Here is a 22,495-nt window from a genome sequence, read left to right on the forward strand (position 1 = left end):
CTTTATCGGGTATAACCCTAATGCAGGTATTGTAAGATTCGAGACATCTTGAATTATATGAGTTTGATACTCCCAAACACCAATCTGATACAAGATGCTAAAAAGACCTCAAAATTTAAATCTACATGCAACATGTACAGAAAACAACCACCGTATACTCCGTATTCAACTTTTTGGCCTCTTATCAAAACAAGGATTCAGAAAATGGAGTATCAAATAAGGTTTGTAGGAACTGAGAAAACAAAAATTCAGCCAATTTATGCTCGGATGATGATCTATTTATATCTAAATAAATACACCTAATGTGGTAACATACCATACATGATCTACAGCAACCTCGTACTGGCAGCAAATAGGACCGAGCAGCTGAGCAAGTCTTCTTACAAACACTGCCACCAGAAAGGAAAAGAAACGATAATTTGACTACTTTACCTCTTTACTAAATCAATCTTACCATATTAAACCAAGAAAACAAGCTCATATTAGAAATACATACATCAACAAGCATTCCTTACATATCCCTAGCACAACCATCCAGTTTCAGCTCGTTGCCAAAATATTTTAGAAAAAGCTGTCACTTAAATTAAACTGTATCCTTTCTCAGACTAGGACTTACATGGTTTATAAAATTGTTTCAAGTCACAAAGTGAGAAAAGATTTGATTATCTTATTGCAAACTTCGACCCCTCTCATCAGATCAGTGGGGGAGGAGGAAAACTTAGCAAACGGCACTGACTTGGTAAAGATTAATAACCAACATAGTCAATCCAACAAACTCTGCCACTCTACTGCCTCAGACTCTGCAGGATATATTGAGCATAAAGGTCCCTGCAAGTATTCATCAACAACTATAATTAGATTATCACAATTAACATAGCACATAACTCTTCTTAAAATATTACATAAAGCCAGTGTTTGTGGAGTTTACATCTCTAATGGTTTTTCTTCTAAAGTTTTTTACAAACCATAATTGTGTTCATCAGGAAATGTATCGACCCATGACCAAACTTTTTGCAATGTTTTCACTTGTATATAATGCTTGAGCTGACTTACATTGAGTACTGGATGGCTTCACGGGCAGTATCTGCAGGCAAGAATTCATTGACTGCTACCTCTTTGTTCTCATTCTTCTTGTCTGAAGATCTTGTCAAGGATTCTAGCATTCATTCCTCCTGGGAAAAAATGCGAAGCGAGATTACACCAGAAGCCTAATTAATATATAAAAAGATGGGGCATGACAGGATACAGTCTTCAAAAAAACGCCGTATCTCAGCAAGGCGATGGGGAGACAGCTCATTGAGATCATTGTAGTGATGAAACTCAGGATCATTAGCACAGACTGCAATGATCTTATCATCTTTCTCTCCCTAAATTCCAGGCAAACCAGTTTGAGCACTTTAGTTCAGAGCCATAAGATTCACAATTTGTTCTTTATCCAAGTCATTACCTGATCAATCATAGGCATGAGACCAATGGCCCTGGCTTGTAAAAAGCATCCAGGAAGAACTGGTTCCTGTTCAAATATTTTTTATTTGCAATAAATACTAACAATCCTCATAAATAAAAAAGCAATCACTATCTACAATTGACAAGGCCTACATATTCAGTAAATCAACAACCAACAGACTCCACAGGTATAGTGCAAAATGGCTTTAAGCAATAAGGTTCGACCTGCATGAGGACCAAAACATCCATTGGATCATTGTCTTCACAGAGTGTGCGAGGGATGAAACCATAATTATGAGGGTAGACTACTGACGAATACAATACACGATCAACCTGGGAAGTTTGCATCGATCGGATTGTATCAGCAGAAAGATTTTGGGCAACAGAAAAACGGATAAAAGAGTCCACCATAATATATGCGACAAAGTGAACTAACATCAGTGTAAATCTTAACCAGTAGCTGTCTTGTGGAGCTTCATATATTGAAGATTGTTAGCACATAAACACACCTTAATCAGACCTGTCTTCTTGTCAAGTTCATATTTGACTTTACTTCCTTTTGTTATCTCCACAACCTATGCCAATCCACAAAAGGATATGATATTGACTAAACAACCACAGAAACTAACAAAATGATTTGAAATGAAATAGTAAGCAGTAAATGAGAATCTTCCCCATCATTTTAAATAAGAGATATTGCTAGGTTTTTGTCCTCATCAGTGCAAAATCTGTCTGCCTAATGGTGTTGAAATTTCCCCACCAACGTTGCTTGAACTGATTGGTAAATGTTGGTGCATCTATTGCAATTTACTTGAAGGTAAATAAAGTAAGTTTCTTTTGAAAGTGTTGCCTGATAACATCCTTTTTCCAGATTAACGCAGGTCGGAAACAAGAAAAGAGAACATGTCAAAGAAGCATGACAGTGGAAATTTTCTGAGGCACATGGGGAAAAAAAACAAAGATAGTTGAAACAGAGCGACAGTCAACAAGCAAGCAAGCTGTGGTTAAACCACAAAATTGATCAGAACTTCCTGATGTGGATAAGCTACATGAGAGCCTGGCCTACAGAATGGAATTTGGACATTTTGGTGTAGTGCCTAACAGAAATTCATAATTTCATATTAATGACTGCAAAACTTGAAATTTGCCGACATCCAATAATGGATACTTTCAACATGCAAAATTCCAACTTTATTGCATGAACTTCATGCTGGGGAATATGCAACACTTCTTCACATCATCAAGTAAAAAAAAGAAAGAAAGAAAGAAAGAAAGAAAGAAAGAAAACTTTGCTTACCGTTAACTTGTTAAGACAACCAACTGCTAGATTGCAGGAGTGAATTTTTCTCATATTTTAATGAACTAGTTGTTTGAAATCAAATGCTGAAGTTTTCTCCAACTTTTTCTTCCACTTCCTTTAATGATTGACATAAATTTGATTGCAAGGTAGCAAAGAATGCTCATTATCATTGTAAATATAAATTTGATTGTTTATCTTCTATCAATCAGAAAGCTTACTTCTCAGAACTTGTCAGTACTAAGATCTACATATTTTAAATCAAGAAGACCCTGACAACGACAAGGGCTACAAATGTGTTAGCAAGGGCTATTAAATAAATAGGCAAAACCATAGAAATGAATGTTAGATTACTGTGGCAAATTCTGAGGCACCATGCAACTATTTGAAGATAGAAGAAGAAGGATTAGAATAAGAATGAAACAAAGGAGTGATTTGAATATATTTCTCAGAGATATATTCAACTTTTATGGCAGATAGAGAATTTGATTGCAGCATTGCCCCCTCTCTTAGTCTCTTCTAATTCTTTCTGAAAATTTAAGTTTTTTGGGTATGTTTTGATCTGTTCCTTCAAGTTGCCATTACTCCAAAAGCTCCTCTCATCTGGTGGAGTAATTGTGCTTATGTAGCATCATTTTTCTTTCATGTGTTTTGAGTTGTTCTCTCAATTTTCCATTACTCTGATAATTTTTTTCACCCAGTTAAGTATGTGCTTTTCTAGCCCCATTATTCTGCTCAACTTTTCTCTATGTGTGCTCAAAAAGTAAAGAGAAACATACTCTGATCAGATGTGGGTTCTCAATTGGCATCAGTTCCATTTGTCAAGTAAAACCACTACCTTCACTCTAGTTTGATTTTATATCATGTCGAGTACCTATATGAAATGAGTTCAAAGAATACTTACAACATTAAACACAGCAGGAGCACCAGGACCTGCATCCAAATTTGTGTTTAGTCAGTCAATTAAGGTTGTTCCAAATTAGCAGATGCAAATGTTACCGCTGTGTATCAGACACTGACCTATTTCAAGATCATGCCAAGAATGCGCAGCAACCGATTTCCTCGACAATGATGATAAAATTCTTTCATTCAGCCGTGGAACTGGGTGATTCTCTCTCGAGGCAGTCTCATTTTCTTCACTCATGTTTCTGTATTGAAAATCTAGTACAACATGTTATAGCACTACAAGATCCTTTTCATATCAAACATTTTTTCGAGCAACTAATAAACAAATACATATAAGGTAATATAGCATTTAAAAAGCTTTGTGCCTTATCAATCTTTAAACAAAAAATCTCCAACATGAAGATGGAAGATGACCAATGTCAAACAAAGTTTCAGGGTTCAATAAAAAAAAAAATTCTACCATGAAAATTGATTGATCACTAAGCTGTCATCAATTATGCTAACTTGTCAGATAAGAATAGCTAGTTTGCAAGTAGAAAAGTGATCTTAGCAGTTAGCACTTCATTTTGCATTTATGTTAGTTCTCTTGCCATAAGAAATAATGCTTATGCCATGTGGTCCATGGAAGAGTTATGGAGAGGTATCCTTCACTTCAATTGACAAACATAATTTCATAATACTTCAACTCACATATTAATATAATTCAAGAACAAAACCCAGAGAATGTAAATATATTAGCATGATGTCCCAAAGGAGAAAGGAAGGGAGAAAGGAACAGAAAGGTGATTCCGGAAACTAAGACGAAGATAGCAGATCGCCCGTTCATCCGATCTTTGTAAGCAGGAACGAACCAGATTGGATTTACCACAGGCAAAAGCATACTAATTCCCCACAACAAACAACGAAATCAGGCGCACAGCATAGGGATCGTGATGACAACTCGAGATCGAGAACCAGCTCGCTACAAAACGAACAGTAAGAAGCTAAACAGAAAGATAAATCACGGAATCGAGCGGGAAATGGGCATCAAATCGCATGGAAGAGCGTGCAACCACAAGAAAAGTTGCAGGAGCATCGATCGCAAGTAGAGAAAGAAAAAACCAGTGCAAGAAAGGGCATGGGGAGGAGTCATACCTCGACGAAGGAGCCGATCGAGTGCGAAGGGATTCGAATCAGTGACCACACTATAAGGAGCTGCCACTGAGCTTCTCCCTTCGACTTGCGTGCTCGATTCTCACAAATCATGATGAGCAGTAATATTCCCACTACTCTTATCATTTTCTATGCCATGTTCTCCATCCAAATGCTGCCAATGCAGTACCAGAAACTTTATTCGAAGTTCTAGTGATCTATCTTTTCAAGCCGTCAATTATTTTTTCCCCCTCTTCTTTAATGGCCTTTTTCTACCTTCCATGGATGTAGGGTTTCTGCCTTTGGTTTTTGGCGTGGCTTTAAACTTGTGGAAGCAAGTGGAGCATTCCAAGGCAAAAAGATAAACCAAAGAAAGCAGGAATCTCCTCCCAGAGAACGAAGCAAGGTGACGGCCGAAGCCTGATTTGATGCAGCTGGTACTGCAGGAGGCGACGAGCTCTCATCGCCTGTGGTGGCAGTGCCGAGCTTGGCAGCCCAGTCGGCCAAGTTGCTCGCGCATCGGCGGTATTTGTTGAACCCATTGCTCGCGCCGCCGGTTGCCGAGCAATACTGCACCTGTCTTCCCCCAACCCCCACTCGGGATCGCAGCTCATACCGGCATACAATGTGTTAGTATATCACTACGGAACAACCTATACCACTGTGGCAGCTCAACGCAGGCTTTATGTCCCACAATAAAATTAATCTGTCACTACATTCCACAGTAAAAAAAAATAAAGAAATAAATTTACATTATCCTCGATAAAATTATTCTCTGCGATTATTTATGAAAGAACATTTCGCATATATGAAGGTGGCGATATATATGAAGCATATAACATGAAGTTGAAGTCAGGCATGGAAGCATCAAAGAGTTGAAGGTTGCATTATTAGAAAGCATCAATAACGTAATTGTCATCACCAATCAAATGGAAACATGCAACGAGGGCTGTGGATAACTTACTGCGATCTGCTTCTAAGAAAAGCTAACCTTGTTCTGCAAGTTCTGCAAGAAAAATCTGTACAAGAAAACATTGCAACAATATGAAGTTGAATAGATACAGTGTTATGCGAGTTATGTTGTTTAAGGATTTGTATAGAACCAACATGAAGAATCCCTCAAAGAAATAGGACATATCAAGGCAAATGCACACAGATACAGGAGCATCAGATTGCCCATGCTTTGTATATGGGTTAGGTTGAGATTCTGATACAATATAGCGTACAGATTTGGAAGAAACAAGGGGTGTAAATGTTATCAGACCTGAAAGTAAGTTTCAGCTTATGAAGAATTAATTCTACATCTATTTCAAGTGGAGAACAAGAGCTCCAAAGAACTGAAGTAAAATATGTGAAAAATGAAAAGAATGAAGTGGCTATAAAAAATATCCATTACACCCCCAGCTTATGTCGTCTTGAGGACACTGCAAATAGAGTTGTATGCATCGACACATAGCTTGAATTTCTCAGCTGCCATAACCTGCATCAAAAGGTTATATATTAGTTACAGAACAAAAAAGCCAACCACTTGAGCATTTGCAATGAACCAACTGCTTCAACGAAGCCAATTATAATTACATTTTTCAGGCCATATTAATCATGCCTCTATGCATTAGTGATTTTCTTAAGCTTGAATGTGCCTGGATCTGTATATGCTCCAACTGCTTTTTTTTTTCAAATTTTGGAAGGCAAAGGATCAGTAGTTTGGCCACATTAAATGAGGTAATGATGTGCTTTCCTCTTTTCTAATTCGTTTTCATTTTTCTACTTCACTGCAGATGTTAGAAACTAACAGTAGAATCTCGAATGAAAGCACTACGGGAGATGAGAGAGGACTATAAAGCTTTATACAAGACCTATTAAGGCACTTGGGTAATGATTTCCTCGACAAAGAAAAAATCCTATACTAATTTGAGCTATTCTTGTTTTATTAAACTCTTTATTCTGCATATTGAACTTCATTTATCTTCTAATCAATGGTTATGTATATCTTACTGCCTCCAGCTCTCCAAACTTAATCAGCTAGTCCGTTACACAATCTCTCATAGTGCACTATATAAAATTTTTATAATAGGCATATCATATAGAAAAGGATAATAAAAGGAAGCTGCAGTCTGCTAAACACATGCTGTGACCAATATGTAAAATATGTGAAAGGGTAGGAAGTGTTACCATATAATTTCAAGGTAATTTCAAACATGTGCAAACAGATTTTGTTGGTCAATAGTTTCAACCAAGGTTCATTTACACGGCTCAAATCCTTGTCCTGATAGCGTACCAATGCAGCTATAGCACATAAAGTTTTCAACAAAGAAGTGCTGACCTGTGAAGGGCCTTGATGCTTGTCAGGATGCCACTTCAAAGCAGATATCCGAAAGCTGCATGAAGCAGAAGTTTAATTAAGCAACAGAGAGTGGTATCAGATCTACATGAAGAGAAATTCTGGAGAACTCACGCACTTTTGACATCATCTAACTTCAGGGGGCCTGTTGGTGTTAACCCAAGAGCAACCCTATGGGAATGTGAGCCCACATCAGTTAAGTTGTCCTCGTCATCGCTTTCACTCCATACTCTGCTTCGAGTTTTTTCCCATCTAGATTCATTCTTCCATTCAAATTGTGTTCCTGACTTGCTAAAATGACACCTCGCCCACGACTCAAATGACCAGGTAAAACCTCTGTGTCCACCAAAGACAGTTTCATAAATTGTCTCCGGGTTATCATAAGAGTCTTCATCATAGGAGCTGTTCTTTTTCTGCCTGTCTATTCATTCAGCAATGGGAAGTAAAGATGTAAGATATAAAACATAACTTATGTTTTAACAAAATCAAACATCAATTAGCAATATATGAAAATTTGTAAAAGAAAAAAGAATTCCACATTAACTAGCATGCAAAGCATCCAAAATGTCAATTGCGCACATCACAATTCCACAGTACAACAGAATCACAAGTAATACAAAGATCAAAAAAGCCTTCTAAAACAATGTTGCAAGTTGCAACTACTGCATGAACAGTGGGCGTCCAACATTCCAAATAGTTTAGTCTACATTCTACAAAAGTTGTACCACAAATACTCAACAGACCAAACAACTTCAGCAACAATCATTGTTGCTGCTGCAAATTGTTGCCACCAGTGACACCACAACCATTATCAGTTCGCCACCACCAATATCACCATTATCACGACCATTTGATGGCTACTTTACCACCCCGCCTTTGCAGCTTAAGTTGAAACCAATGTTCCCATCATCAATAGTCCTATTACCTCCATTGCCACTTACAATACAGCTTCTGCCATCACCGTCAGTGTTATGCCATACCAAGACAACTACTTCCATCACTTTAACATCACAGCAGCTGCTTCCATCACAACCACACCACTATGGAGACTCAGTAAAGAGGAAGATAAACAAAGAAGGGAGGATGTTTTCTAGTTTCAATATGTATGTATACTGTGAACATTTTGCCATGAAAATTTTCTAAAAGTAAACAGATTGAAGGCAAGGATTTCAACTAATTTTGTGTCTTTAACTTATATATTATTCTGTAATGAACTGCCAAATATAGCAGTGCCATGTCCTTGTTTCTTCATCATAGCACAGGCTGCAGAATTTTAACGTAGTTGGCAAAAGTCTATCAAATGAAGGTCATATGATCATGTAGCATTATGTTCTATTTGCAACAAAGCAGTAAATATAATAACAGAGCATGAAGGAAGGACAAAATTAAATGTTAACGTTTGTTATCAGAACATTCCTACTCAGAACCACAAATTGTCACCAACATACTGGATAGTGAATTAAAATCATTAATATAATTGTTCTTTCAACTTCAAATTAGTTAATTAAATAGCATCATAAATATGATCCTCTTAAGTTCATCATTACCATCGATATCAAGATTAAGGCATCATATATTTTTTTTCTAGAATGAATATGTCATCCTTGTAAAGCAAAACTTGGACAATACTAGTTCGGAAACAATGAAACAAAATCTAACTGTTAAAGGTCATTGAAATTCGGACAAGAGATGACTATCCCAAAAGATTATAAGAAGCAACTCACTTCTTTTGCTGCCATGATTGCATTTTCCATGGCTCGATGAACTGTGGAACTTGGCTTTTCCAAAATTTCTAGATATTGAGGTGTCATCGAACCCATGTATGTCTCTGTCCTAATAGAAAAAGCCAGATGTCAGACAGACAATGAAATAAAATTCCCAGAAGTAGGGAATCAAAATCATTAAACAAGTATTCTACCAGAAGTAATTGATAAGAAGAGTGCAAGAAGATAGAAAAAAAATGGCAACATGCCAGAAGTCCAAGATTCTTTAGATTACAATAGATGTATCACCTGACAGTTCTGCTTGGATGGTTTTCCAAAAAGAAGATAATCTTTTAGAGCTTTCTTTATTTCAGCACGCTTTTGGCGAACTGATAAGAAGTAATTACTTCTACCAGAAGTAATTGATAAGAAGAGTGCAAGAAGATAGAAAAAAATGGCAACATGCCAGAAGTCCAAGATTCTTTAGATTACAATAGATGTATCACCTGACAGTTCTGCTTGGATGGTTTTCCATAAAGAAGATAATCTTTTAGAGCTTTCTTTATTTCAGCACGCTTTTGGCGAACTGCATATCTCACATATGTCTGTCCAAAGTCTGGAGTTAGAACAACCATAACATATAATATATTGAGAGAAGCAGTATCTCTAGTAATTCTGAATAACTGAATAGCTTAAACTCTTCTGCAGCTCATACTAATACCTATAGGAATTCTTTTCTTTTTCAATTTTGAACAACAAGAACTGTCCTACAAGTATACTTTTCAATAGACAAAAAATGCTTGACTCATTTACTGAACTTTTATGGTCCAGAATGATACTTAGAAGAATATTTTTTATCATTTTAAAAAATTTTGAACAACCTAAATTTGTCCTAGAAGTAAAATAGTCAGGAAACACTATTGCTTGTCTCATTTCATTATTTTATTATCAATCTATCCATCTCAAGGATGCTAAGTTAAGATTCATGACTTCTGCAAATCTGTCTGTAGGTCCACTGACCTATGTGGATGCTATTGACCTATATCACCAAAGTAGCAAACATGATAAACACAACAATTGAATCAAACGAGCATGGAAGCTTTATATAATACCTTTGATGGCTTTGGACCACTTTTATCAGCCTGAAAAAAAAAAGTTGTGCAGACTGCAGAGTGAGTATATTTAGATTGTAAATATATACTGCAATATCTATTTGAAGGCACGAACAGCAACTTCCACTACAGTTTAACACATGCCCCCAGAATGCTAAAACAAAGAAACCCATTGATAACAATAATAGCAAGACATTCAAATGCAAAGGTATAATTAAATAATGGCCTTGCAGCTATTCAGATTATTGAATTTACACCACATAAAATTATCAAAAGGACAGCCCAAAACTGAATTGAACTTAATAAGGTACCAGAAATATTTATTACAAAACAATGTCCAAGAAATCCACTAACTAATGACCTATTGCAAATTTACTAGACAGTAACCATTATACGGAGATTAAAGAGATAGACTTGTCTTTGAAGCTATATAACTGAACCAAACAATAACACAATAAAATACTTTCTCCAATGTCTCGTTTAATTGAAAGAAGATGCAAAAAACTGCTGATAGTTATACAATTCATCCATGACAAATTAACACCATGATTAACCCTATGAAGTATAAACTAGTTGCTTCAACTACAAACTTAGTAAGTCAAACCATAAGTTTTGAGCCTCATTTTAGCTAAGGTTTAAACTAGACGGTTAACAAAGGCATGCCTTCTGCACCTGAATTGTAGGCTCAGGCAATAAAAGGGCCCACCTTGCTTCGTAACCTCTACATGTTCATGTACTGACCATGGATGACTTAATTGAAAATTTTAGGTTAATTTCAAAATAGTGCATCCATCTAAAGAGAAGGAAGGGACATGATTAGGTCCACCTCATATTGGAAATAGTATTGCTGCTGTCGCCTACCATTTCATTCTTCCTTTTTGTATGTATTATCTGCCCATATGCTATTATACATCTTAAGTTTATAGTTCCCATCCATGCTCTACTGTGTATCCACATCTTGCGCCATCTCTTGAATGAAACTATGAAAGCTTTCAACCTTCACATAACAATCAATTCTTTGCGAGTTGGTACTGAAAGGTTTGTCTCGAGTTCCTCATTCCAAAGTTCTACAATTCATAGTCCACTTAGATAATCAGGCATCCACAATATTCAAATAAGTCGCCAAAATTCTGAGGCAATGAACAACACTGACCTCGATTCCGAATCACTACCATCTAAACTCACTCCTTTTCCATCATTTGTCAATAATACCACCTAAATCACTGCATTTTCCATGTCGATCGTTCTCATATGCATTCGGCATAAACCCCGATTTTATCACATAGGTGCCACCCCGAGTTGTTAACAACATCCGCTCCCCCTCAAAATGAAGGCACTGTTACTTTCCATCAGAAAAATCTACTCCAACGGACACAAAAGGAAAGCAAAACGAATAAAAAGTTCACGCAAACAATACATCAAACGAGAATGGAGCAGAGAAGGCCGACCTTCGAATCCCACTTGCTATTCCACTTTGCGAGGGTGATTGGAGTGGAATGGAGCGCCGAGACCCGGTGAAACGGGCTGCAGAAGGGGATCCGCACGATCAAGACGCTCTTCGGAACAAGTGCTTGCATGATTTCCTCCGAAGCTCCAAACGGGCGACAAGAATTCCCCCCTTCCCGGGCGAGGATGGTCGCATTTCAATCCACCCAGTGGGCTTCCATCGATCAGCGGGTAGCCGAAACCTTCGGCATCTCTCTCTCCCCCCTCCCCCAATTGGACGGCGACGACCCAAATACGACAATCAAGTACGTTAACGAATCTCAAAGCGCATGGAGGCAGACGCGACGGTGTGGATGGTTATCTTCTGCCTAGGTTAATTATATATTTATAAATAGTTAGCTAAGATAGAAATTATATAAAGATTATCTCTTTAGTATTTTTATTATTATTAAAATATATTTTTCTTTAGTTACGAAAGACGCTTTCATATGAATTCAAAAAAATTATCATGAGACACATCAATCAATCATACAACAGTGCATTAATCACTAAGTGTTTGGGAAGGCATTCAAAATATACATCGAGCCCGATGTATATTTAAAATATGAATTGATATTTGATAAATTTTTTTTTTCAAATCATATTTGACATAGATATTGTATTAAAAATACTCAAATGCTCTGCTATATTAACGGAGCATTAGTGTTTCAGCATTTGTAGGATACTTATGTAACTTTCTAATTTTCTATAGTACCTATGATTTTGTTTAAAATTATAATATTATCAAATAATTTAATAAGAAATTAATATGATTTATATTTTTATAAGATAATTTTTTAATTTGTTTTTTTAATAGTTTATATTTATTTATATGATTTTTATTTATTTATTATATATTTATATCATATATTTTTATAAAATTATATACATTTATTTATTTTATTTATTAATTTAAATATAAATAAATAAATATTCACTTTTGAATAAATATTAAAAATATTAGAAGGGTAATTCTTTTTTTACACTTTAGGATTCCTAAATCACACAAGAGACAAATATATTATAATCAATGATGATTTTATCTTCCTTAACATAAATCAAATTATCATAAATAATATGTTTATTTATTTAAATTATTAACTTCATTATTTGTATAGTATGGTAAGAAAAAAAATCAAAATTAATTTTTAATCATGTGAATAATTTAAATTGTTTATCAATTAATAAATAATTAATTAGTTTATTTTGTAATGAGTAATGTAATTTTTATAAAGTAAATAGTTCAAATTATATTTTTGTGTATAAACTATAAAAAAATTATATTATAATTATATCTCTGTGTGTGTGAAAGTAAAATTAAAATTATATTTATCCTTGTGGTCAAGCATAACCTAACATACATGATCTAACTCATATTGTAGTCTATGTAGTTTGATACAACATAATCCATGTGATCACGAATGGTCTAACTCATGTGACTATGTATGATCTAACCCATATGATCAAGCATGACCCAATTCAGTTATAAGGTTCAACCCAACTCATGTGTGACTTAGCTTAGCTCGTAAAGTTAGGCTTGCCCAACTATGCAACTAGCGCTACGCACATCATCGACCCTTTATCTAGCCCATTATACTTCAACCAATATGCTACCAAGGATAAGCATATGCGATGCACATAACCCATCTAAGGTTTAGGAGGGTCGGTTCGGTATAAGCTAACAACTATGTAATATAGTTTAATTTCATCTCATTTTATTGGTTTGAGTTTATTAATTAATTGAATTTAATATGTTTGATTAGTTTGGTTTAAGATGATTCCTGACCAACCTGATTGGTTTAAGCTCAATTAACTTAATTAAAATTAATCAAATCTAAATTAGACTAATCTATAGTGTTTTCAAATTGATTATATAAGGATTTAAAGTTTATTTCATTTATACCTAATTGAGTTTAGCTTGATTTAAGTTAATTGGATTGTTCTAATTCTAATTTTAAGGAATATTGAGATATTGATGTTGTGTCTTTATGATTTAATGAATTTAAAATTTTTATCTACAGATGTCATTTGAAAATAATTATTGATTTCTCTTAAATTTTAGATTAAATTTATTATATTAATGTGATTGTTACCATGTAGTATATGTGATTATGCTAAGTAGTCGAAAGTATAACATATAAAATGAGCTACAGGTCTATCAAGGACCACTAATGAACAAGCTAGTAAATTATATATTAAACATGATCTCTTATAATATTTTATCATACTACTTGAGTGTATGGGTAGATTAATAAATGATCATAATTGTTTATGTATCTCTATTGAGGGGGTAGTAGAGTGATTCCCTTTATTGATTAGTGGACTACAAGGCATGATGGTTAGATGATTTTTTCATATGTTATTGAGAGGAATATATCTCAACTTGGACGGGGGAGGGATCTATAGTTCTTTTTATCTACTGTTTGAAGTACAATGTAGGTTTTTTAATCCATTATTAGGGAATATTTATCCTATATAGTATGTCTTATTGAGAGAGTGTAATGTATGTTTTTGTTATTTAACTATTTTGTATGTCATCGAGATATGTTATATATGACTGATGTATTATTTTAGTTAATATATAATAATAATAATTATTTTCTAATATATAAGTTTCTTAATGAAGTTACATGTTATCATTTTATATTAAATTATTAATATATATTTTATGAATATTAAAGATTATTTTTATAATTTTACGGAGGTTCCTACCAGCTTATGGTTGCTAATATGTTTTATTCTATATTTATTTTTAGAGTAATATTCTATTTTATGATAAATTTAAGACTTGGGTGGAAAAGATTTTTTTATCACTTATGACCGATATTAAAAAGATATGATTATTTTTTAGTTAAAAAATAATATTGTAAAGATAAAAAATTAATTTAGATATATTTTTATAAGTTATGAATAATAAAATGATGATTTTTTAATAAATTATAAAACAACATACATTCATTTATTTTATTTATTAATTTAAATAAAAAGTATGTATTCATTTTTGACCAAATACTAAAAAACATTAGAATGATAAATTTATCATAAAATATTAAATATAATTTTATCAAGCAACACTTACCTCAATACACATTTTATACAGTTAGAGAAAATGATTTGAATGAATGTGTAGTTGTGAATGGTTTGAGTACTTGATAAATAACAAATGAATATAGCATTAGCATTTAGGATTTGCAATATGGTTATGTAATTTTTCAAAATTTGATAGTACCATATAATTTTATCTAAAATTACAAGATTGTCAAAATAATTTAGTGAGAAATCAATATAATTTATATTTTTATAAGATAACATTTTTTATTTATTTTAAAAAATTAATTTTATTTTTATTTATATGATTATATTTATTTATTTATTATATATTTGGACCATACATTTTTTAAAATTACATACATATATTTATTTTATTAATTTAAATAATAAAAATATAAATACATTTCAATAAATATTAAAATTATTAGAAGGATAAATTTATCATAAAATATTGAATAGACTTTTGAAATATAATTTCATTACACAACACTTACCTTAATACATATTTAAAATATAACTTTTATCTGTTATTTACCAAACACTTGAAGCATTTTATAATTATACATTCACTCAAACCTCTTTTTCATATTAAAAATATAAATATATTCTTAAACGTAGCATTACTCTTTTTAATACATCATAGTGTGAGTTATTCTCTAAAAAAAAAGATAATATGGATATTTGTGTAAATAAATAAATTTAAAATTTAAAATATAAATGTGCTAACTTAATAGACTCTTTTTAATATATCATAATGAGAGTTGTTCTCAAAAGAAAATTAGATGGGTAATCAAATCTACCTATTTGTGTAAATAAAAAAATCAAAAAAAATAAACTGTAACCAATTTATAGTGTTGGATTGGATTAAAAAAAGCTTTAAAGATTTCTAAATTAAGCCGCACCATAGAACTCATCAATCGCATAGCAATGCATCATGGAGGAGTACCATACACAGCCTTCCTGCAACCGGCCACAGCATAAAATACAGACGATGGTGTCGATCGGCCACCTCACGACGACCGTAGTAGTATCATTCGATACCGTGTGACACCCACTGTGTCGCTCTCCTCGGAAACCATGGCGGATGTATCGAGTTGTCCGGCCGCCACACGACCCCACACCCTCGTTTCTTTATCCAAAGCCTATGCTGCCTTGGAAGACGCCCCTCGGCAATGAAGCGGACTCTTACATGGCCTCGTTTGTGCCGGACAATCCCATCTGTCTCCACTCACCCATCACCACCTCCTGTCTCCTCCTCTCTCTTCTTTTTCTTCCTCCATTCTTCGCAGAGAGGGGAGGGAGGGAGGGAGAGACATGGGTGCGTGTGCTACCAAGCCGAATGCAACGGAGGGAGGAAGCGCACCTGTGACGCGGGAGGAGACGATGCCCGAGGAAAAGAAGGATGATGTCGTGAAGGAAACAGGGGGCGGCGGCGACGACGGAGGGGAGACCGACCGCCGGTCTCTCGGCGTTCTGATGAGCGAGGTGAAGCGACCGCTGCTCTCTTCTTCGTACTTTGGATCCATTGTTAGACCACGTCATTCTGTTCTCTTGGTTTAGGTGGAACTTCGGGAGGCAGCACCTCCAGAGGAGCAACCCAAGGAAGAACACCCCATTGAGCAACTCCAAATCTCTGCAACAACTGTGGCGGTACGATCTGTTTGGACGAAGTCAGATACATTAGAAGCAAACTAAGACAACATCTCATGGTAAACACAGGAACTTGCAGAAGCTGAGAATTCAGCTGTGCTACTTGCAGAGCACGAAACAGCAACAGCCGCTGCTGAGAGATCAACTGCAGTCGTAGAACAACTGGAGAAGGTTGAAGATGATGCTGCGAAGCCTGAAACCGACGACAAACACACTGCAATCGTAGACAAAGAACCTGTTGTAGCAGCTGCTGTTGAACCACTGAAAGGAGACGATCACGCAGCTGTTGATAAGCCAATTGCAGCGGCACAGACGAGCATAACCACTGCAGCAGATTCTGAGGACGACCCAAAGAGAGGAGAACCAAATCCAACAGCATCGGAGTCGAACGCATTGGATTGAGGGAGGGGTTTGCTTTTCTCGAGCATGGTTTGATCCTCGGTGTTATCCTCTTGAAGTGTGTCTGTGAGTCTGTTCGTCGTTGATTCATTGCAATCCAATTTCGAGTTCTCGGCTTCGTCTTCTCTATTGGAGTCACACTTCGTCATCAGAAGCTGAAGCTTAATTCAAAGAAAAACCAGAGAGAAAGTCAAAGAACAAAAGCGAACTCTTCCATTAGAACTCGTCTTGAATCCAATAATAGATTACCCTAACTTGATTTATGTGGATCGTGTGAACCCATCATGCTCGAAGACGGTGCTAACGGCTTGAATACGTGAACCCAAACTTGATTCCTCTTCCGTACTCTGAAATCTACGCGCTCACGCGAGGGAGACGAGCGGAGCCGTTACGGAATGCTGACGTCGTTAGGATGGGTCCCTCGCAACGTGACGGTGACGGAACGGGATGTCAATCCCGAACGCGGAGTCACATCACCGTCGTTTCGCCGACATCAATCTCTACCCCGTTTCCTCCTCCTCTTAATCGGATTGAATGGAGCTCTGAGTTCCGTCTTCTCGATCCTGCCGAAGGCGATTCGTTTCGTGTCATCCTATCCAGGGCTGGGGTTCTAAAGCGCCGCGCTCCGAGGTTCCCCCTTGGAGATTTTGCCTTTCGGTCAAAGCGATTCGAGGTACTTAGGGATGTGCTTTTCTTGGGAGGAATATAGCGTTCTATTTTCTTGGATCAGAATCGGTTGGATGGTGTTGGTTGTAGTTCGTAGGCAGTGATTTGTGTGGATATTTGGGGTAATAATCACGGATATACATGGAAGACCCCTCCAATTCTAGACCTAAAGCTTTGATCTTGGAGTTCTTTACTTTGTGGGAGTTCTTTATAATTGGTGTTTTTGTTACTCTTTTTTTTCCTTTGTAATGGAGAATCATGATTTATTAAACTAGATTTGGCCTCTGAAAGCTCGATTTTATCCATGGCGCATTTCTCCTTTATCGCGTCCGTGCTTTCTGCATTCCAGTTCGCGGCATTTCGTTCTGTGATATAAGTGAGGACTGAGGAGGGTAGTTTAAAGGTGTAAGTTTGCAGCTTGTGCTCGGAAGATATGAACGGGAAATTCTTATTTGAAGTAGAGCTCATTATTTCTCCTCTCTGCATATTAAAAATCGTCGATTCTCTTCTTTTTTAAATCTTTTTCTTTATGAAAAGTTAAAGTATTCCATAAAAATTGAATGTGTAGAAGATAGCATTTAATTGGTACTTTTCATATGCCCATCTGAGTTCATCCAATCCTTTCTCAGGTAAAATTTGTTCGTGGAGAAGACAAGCTTCTATGGATAACATATATTCAGATCGTGTCAGGCTTTTATATCCAATGTAGTCATTGTCTTTATTAATAATTTGTACAATGGGGACGTGTTTGATGATAAATGTCATTTTGAAGCCATATTATACCCACCCTGCTGCCCCAAATTGGGTTAAGTTAGGAGCTTTAGATGTAATGTATCAGTTTCAAGCTGTAGTTACCATATATAATTTAGTAACTTGTCATATTCATTATATCTATTGTTAAACTCTGCAATAACTGTGTCTGTGATTTTCTTTCAATACATGGCTTTAGCTGGTGTATAGACATTCTTAAATCCAATTGCTCATCTTCTTTTTTTTTTACTGAAAATTGTTTCAATCTCATCTTCTGCAATGTTCCTGTATGAGATGGGTGATATTTTGAAGTTAATGCATTGTTCATTTTTTCAGCTAACTTTGCCTGCACATATTGGGGTTAATATGGGAATGCTTCCAAATTCCTAATAATAATAGAAAGTTACTAGTATAAAAAGGTATGAACTCTGCTACGTCATTTTCTCCTTCATAAACTTGTTCTGCTTTACATCTTATCCTCTCAATCTTTAGAGAAGGTTCCTTGTTCTGCATGCAGTTTAAGGCACTTTGTGTCAGGCTTCTAGCTATATACTTCTGGGGCTGGCTGGTTTGACTGTGGCTTGTTTGCTTTACCGCCTGAGTCAGACTAGATGTCATTCCGAAGTATAGTTCGTGATGTTAGAGATGGCTTTGGGAGTTTATCAAGACGGAGTTTTGATGTGAGGCTTTCAGGGCTAATAGGCCATCGCAGGGGAAAGTCCCAGGGCTCTGTGCAAGAGCTGCACAATCCATATCCTGTGGTCCAGCAGAGTCGCTGGGCCAGCCTCCCTCCTGAGCTTCTACGCGATGTGATCAAAAGGCTGGAGGCAAGTGAAAGCACCTGGCCATCACGCAGGGATGTTGTTGCCTGTGCGGCTGTCTGCAGATGTTGGAGGGAGATGTGCAAAGAGATTGTTAGGAGTCCAGAGTTCGGTGGAAAGCTCACTTTTCCAATATCATTAAAACAGGTACCCTCACCAAGTTTCACAAAATTTGGCCTTTATTACGTAAACTGAAAATCCTTCTATTAATGTATATGTTTGGTGACTATGAATCATTTGCTATCGGACAGGTAAACCCTTGATAACCAAATTGAATTTTTGTTATGCTGACACAGTAGTTACTTACACAGTAATGATTTGTATCTTTTTGACTCCTGATACCCTTTGCAGCCTGGACCTCGGGATGGAACCATTCAATGTTTCATTAAAAGGGATAAATCAAAATTAACATATCATCTCTACTTATGTCTCAGCCCTTGTAAGTGTGCTTTCACTTGGTGTATTTTGATTTACTATACTACAGAATTTTGTTCTAAACTAAATCCTTTTCATTAATGTCGTTTGTTCTGCTTATGCTGGTTCTGATTGTGCCTGTCTGATTGCATGCCTTTGAATTTAGTGTCGTATCCTGTCATGTATATGTGAAATGATCATCTTGTTTGATGTCTTGCAATTTTATGCTTTTAAGTGCTTCCATGTTTTCCACGACGAGCTGGTACATCATAGTCTGTCTTGTCTGGGTTGTTGGTTTATCACTTAAATAGGAACTTGGATGTCATACTTAACTCCCTTTGTATGTCAATTTTTCTCCTCAGCTACATATGTTACTAACATAGAACAATATCATTTGAAGGGATCCACTTAAGTAACTAAAGGTATTTTGTTTTTGTTCTGTCATTCTTAGATAACCTATTTTGCAAGTAAATTTGGTCCCATAAAGCTTGCTTGTGACCATTTTCTGTTTGGAGGAATTATTTTGTGCCAGACATGCCATTTTATATTGCTAATCACCCGTTTTCTTCTGTTTGTTCATCCTTTAGATGTAACAAGTAAGCGTGTTAACATTTCCTCTTATCCTTTTCATCTCCTGCACAAAGACCAAACATGATCTTGGGTGGTTTGGTATTGCAGTTCCTTGTCACATTCATTCTATGTACCAGCAATCTCTCTTATCTCAAAATTATTGCGTTTGTCATGTGCCTATGGCATTTAGAGTATTCTTATTTTTTATTTTAACACACATCTATGATCTTATTTGTCTCTGTAGCTGTTCTTGCTGAGACTGGGAAGTTTCTCCTGTCAGCTAAGAGGAATCGTCGGACTACCTGTACCGAGTACATTATCTCAATGGATGTTGACAATATATCAAGGTCGAGCAACACCTATATTGGAAAACTGAGGTACTGGATTTGAAAGGCTGTGATCTTGTTCTTGTTAATACCTAGTTACGTTAGACCTGAATCATAATTCTTCCTTCTGTGATTTATGTGCTTCCTGTTGAATTTGTAGATCAAATTTTCTAGGCACAAAATTTGTGATATATGACACCCAGCCCCCTTACAGTGGGGCTGCCCTTTGTCCACCTGGTCGAACAAGCCGCAGATTTTCCAAGAAAGTATCTCCAAAAGTCCCTTCTGGCAGCTACAGCATAGCCCAGATTAAGTACGAGTTGAATGTCCTTGGCACACGAGGACCACGACGAATGCATTGTGTCATGTACTCTATTCCGACATCAGCGCTTGAGCCTGGCGGGAGAGTCCCTAGCCAGCCTGAGAACCTTTTTCCACATTCACTGGAGGACTCCTTCCGTAGCATGTCCTTCTCCAGGTCCTCCATAATAGACCATTCTATGGACTTCAACAGCTCTCGCTTCTCCGATATCACCGTAGGAACTCGGGAGGGCGAAGATGGGGATCAGATAAAGGAGAGGCCATTGGTGCTGCGAAACAAGGCCCCAAGGTGGCATGAGCAGCTGCAGTGTTGGTGCCTCAACTTCCGGGGCCGGGTGACTATTGCTTCTGTGAAGAACTTCCAGTTGATATCTGCGATACAGCCTGCTGCAGGAGCTCCAATGCTGTCCGAGCCAGCAGCACCATCCGAGCATGATAAGGTTATATTGCAGTTTGGTAAGGTGGCGAAGGATATGTTTACCATGGATTTCAGGTATCCACTCTCGGCCTTCCAGGCTTTTGCCATCTGTTTGACCAGCTTCGGTACCAAGTTGGCTTGTGAATAGTAATTAGTTAGTAAAAAAAGAGGAAAAAATCTTAAATAGATAAGAACAAAATTTTTGAAATATATTTGCTGTTTCTTGTTGATTCTTCTTGTTTGCCAGTGCAGGCTGTGACCTGCAATTGTGCTTTGAGGCATATATACCTTTATGAACTGGGAAAGTCACTCAGATATTAGCTTGTTAGTTCCTGCTTGTAGTGTGTTGCATATGTTACATGGACATGGCATGAATTGCTCTTCAAAATATTAACACTGGCAACTCCATTTATAGCTTTCTACTTACCTGGTTTATGGTTGTGTTCTACTCTGGCCTGAATAATATTCCTTCTCTTATAGGTCTGGGCTTTGTATCATAATAATATTAATTTATTTAATGTGTTAGATGTTGATGTCGATGTCGATTTTGGTTGTCCGAGGTATCGGGACACAGGGTCAACTGGTTCTCGACAAAGTTTGTCGCAAGCATTGTGTCAGTCAGAATAATTGGAGGATTTAGCAGGGGATCATCCAAAAAATATATCGAGGTTTCTCCGATAAGTCCCTTTTGTACTAACTTAAGTTAGTGTAAGTATTGTGTCAGGATAATTGGAGGATTTAACAGGGGATCATCCAAAAAATATATCGGGGTTTCTCCGATAAGTCTCTTTGGTACTAACTTAAGTTAGTGTAAGTATTGTGTCAGGATAATTGGAGGATTTAACAAGGGATCATCCAAAAAATATATCGGGGTTTCTTCTATATCTTTGGTACTAACTTAAGTTAGTGTCGAAAGTAGTAAATTAATCGTGGATTCGAAAGGTTTGAAGAGTTAAAAGTATTCTCTTTTGGGAAAAATAAGTTACCTCCTGTCTTTTATAAGAGGATTTAGTAATCGTAAGGCAAACGTACACCATGTCTTTTATAAGAGGATTGGGTAAATCTAATTTGGAGAATATATGAAATCGTCAATTATTATTCCAACATGAAAAGTTGTTCGAATTAGAATTATCATATCAATATCGCATGTGTTTCCACAGACAATTATCAAATGTTACTCGAATCGAAGGGTTATGTGGAATTGTCAAATGTTACTCAAACATGAAGGGTTGTTCTAATTAGACTTGTCATATCAACGTCGCATGTGTTTCCTCAAACATGTATCTATCTTTGGACTTCTTATATGGAATTCAAGGGTTGTGAAGGGTTATGTGGAATTGTCAAATGTTACTCGAGCAAAGGGTCGTTCGAATTAGAATTGTCATATCACCATTACATCATATCCATGAATTAGACAACAACGTTTGCAAGCCAAGCCAAAGTCGTGCTCTCTCTACTTAGCCTTAAATCGTAGTGATATATATATATATATATATATATATACATGTAAGACTTTAGATGTAAGCCTCTTTCGTGTCGATACAATATAAGGTGAGCAGATAAAGGTCCAAAAGTCAGTATTAGTACCACATTATTGCCTCTCAATGTGTTACCAATTCATTGGACAACATTCTAACTTTATTATCATGGGATCATCACAGTATCTTATAGGTTCAGCTAGTGGGTAT

General features: G+C 36.2%; 4 protein-coding genes across 7 annotated transcripts; 2 read left to right on the forward strand and 2 right to left on the reverse strand.

Annotated features, from left to right (window-relative positions):
- Positions 1–458: 458 nt before the first annotated feature.
- LOC135645625 (soluble inorganic pyrophosphatase-like) lies at positions 459–5,788 on the reverse strand. Of its 3 annotated transcripts, none has more exons than XM_065164204.1 (9): positions 4,784–5,788; positions 3,764–3,891; positions 3,648–3,676; positions 1,956–2,021; positions 1,672–1,779; positions 1,448–1,513; positions 1,247–1,367; positions 1,054–1,135; positions 459–828 (listed from the first exon to the last, which is right to left on the reverse strand). In XM_065164204.1, the coding sequence occupies exons 2-9, from the start codon at positions 3,885–3,887 to the stop codon at positions 786–788; spliced, it is 639 nt and encodes a 212-aa protein (XP_065020276.1). In that variant the 5' UTR covers positions 3,888–3,891; positions 4,784–5,788; the 3' UTR covers positions 459–785. The 3 variants fall into 3 exon arrangements, with proteins under 3 accessions (XP_065020276.1, XP_065020278.1, XP_065020279.1); XM_065164206.1 differs by having other exon boundaries at positions 3,764–3,904; XM_065164207.1 differs by lacking the exon at positions 1,956–2,021.
- A 149-nt stretch (positions 5,789–5,937) lies between these two features.
- LOC135586867 (uncharacterized) lies at positions 5,938–11,665 on the reverse strand. The gene is made up of 7 exons (XM_065164203.1): positions 11,385–11,665; positions 9,937–9,966; positions 9,331–9,429; positions 8,846–8,954; positions 7,240–7,542; positions 7,104–7,158; positions 5,938–6,260 (listed from the first exon to the last, which is right to left on the reverse strand). Exons 1-6 carry the CDS (start codon positions 11,511–11,513, stop codon positions 7,139–7,141), a joined length of 690 nt encoding a protein of 229 aa, XP_065020275.1. The 5' UTR covers positions 11,514–11,665; the 3' UTR covers positions 5,938–6,260; positions 7,104–7,138.
- A 3,894-nt stretch (positions 11,666–15,559) lies between these two features.
- LOC135645708 (uncharacterized) lies at positions 15,560–16,524 on the forward strand. Its single transcript, XM_065164350.1, has 3 exons — positions 15,560–15,957; positions 16,033–16,122; positions 16,192–16,524. The coding sequence occupies exons 1-3, from the start codon at positions 15,787–15,789 to the stop codon at positions 16,522–16,524; spliced, it is 594 nt and encodes a 197-aa protein (XP_065020422.1). The 5' UTR covers positions 15,560–15,786.
- Positions 16,525–17,023: 499 nt separating this feature from the next.
- On the forward strand, positions 17,024–21,229 carry LOC135646097 (tubby-like F-box protein 8). 2 transcript variants are annotated; one of them, XM_065165248.1, is made up of 6 exons: positions 17,024–17,194; positions 18,274–18,356; positions 18,435–18,905; positions 19,110–19,197; positions 19,987–20,119; positions 20,229–21,229. In XM_065165248.1, exons 3-6 carry the CDS (start codon positions 18,549–18,551, stop codon positions 20,953–20,955), a joined length of 1,305 nt encoding a protein of 434 aa, XP_065021320.1. In that variant the 5' UTR covers positions 17,024–17,194; positions 18,274–18,356; positions 18,435–18,548; the 3' UTR covers positions 20,956–21,229. The 2 variants fall into 2 exon arrangements, with proteins under 2 accessions (XP_065021320.1, XP_065021319.1); XM_065165247.1 differs by having other exon boundaries at positions 18,455–18,905.
- Positions 21,230–22,495: the final 1,266 nt, after the last annotated feature.

The sequence above is a fragment of the Musa acuminata genome, chromosome BXJ3-8 (assembly GCF_036884655.1).
Source record: "Musa acuminata AAA Group cultivar baxijiao chromosome BXJ3-8, Cavendish_Baxijiao_AAA, whole genome shotgun sequence".
Classification (NCBI taxonomy): domain Eukaryota; kingdom Viridiplantae; phylum Streptophyta; class Magnoliopsida; order Zingiberales; family Musaceae; genus Musa; species Musa acuminata.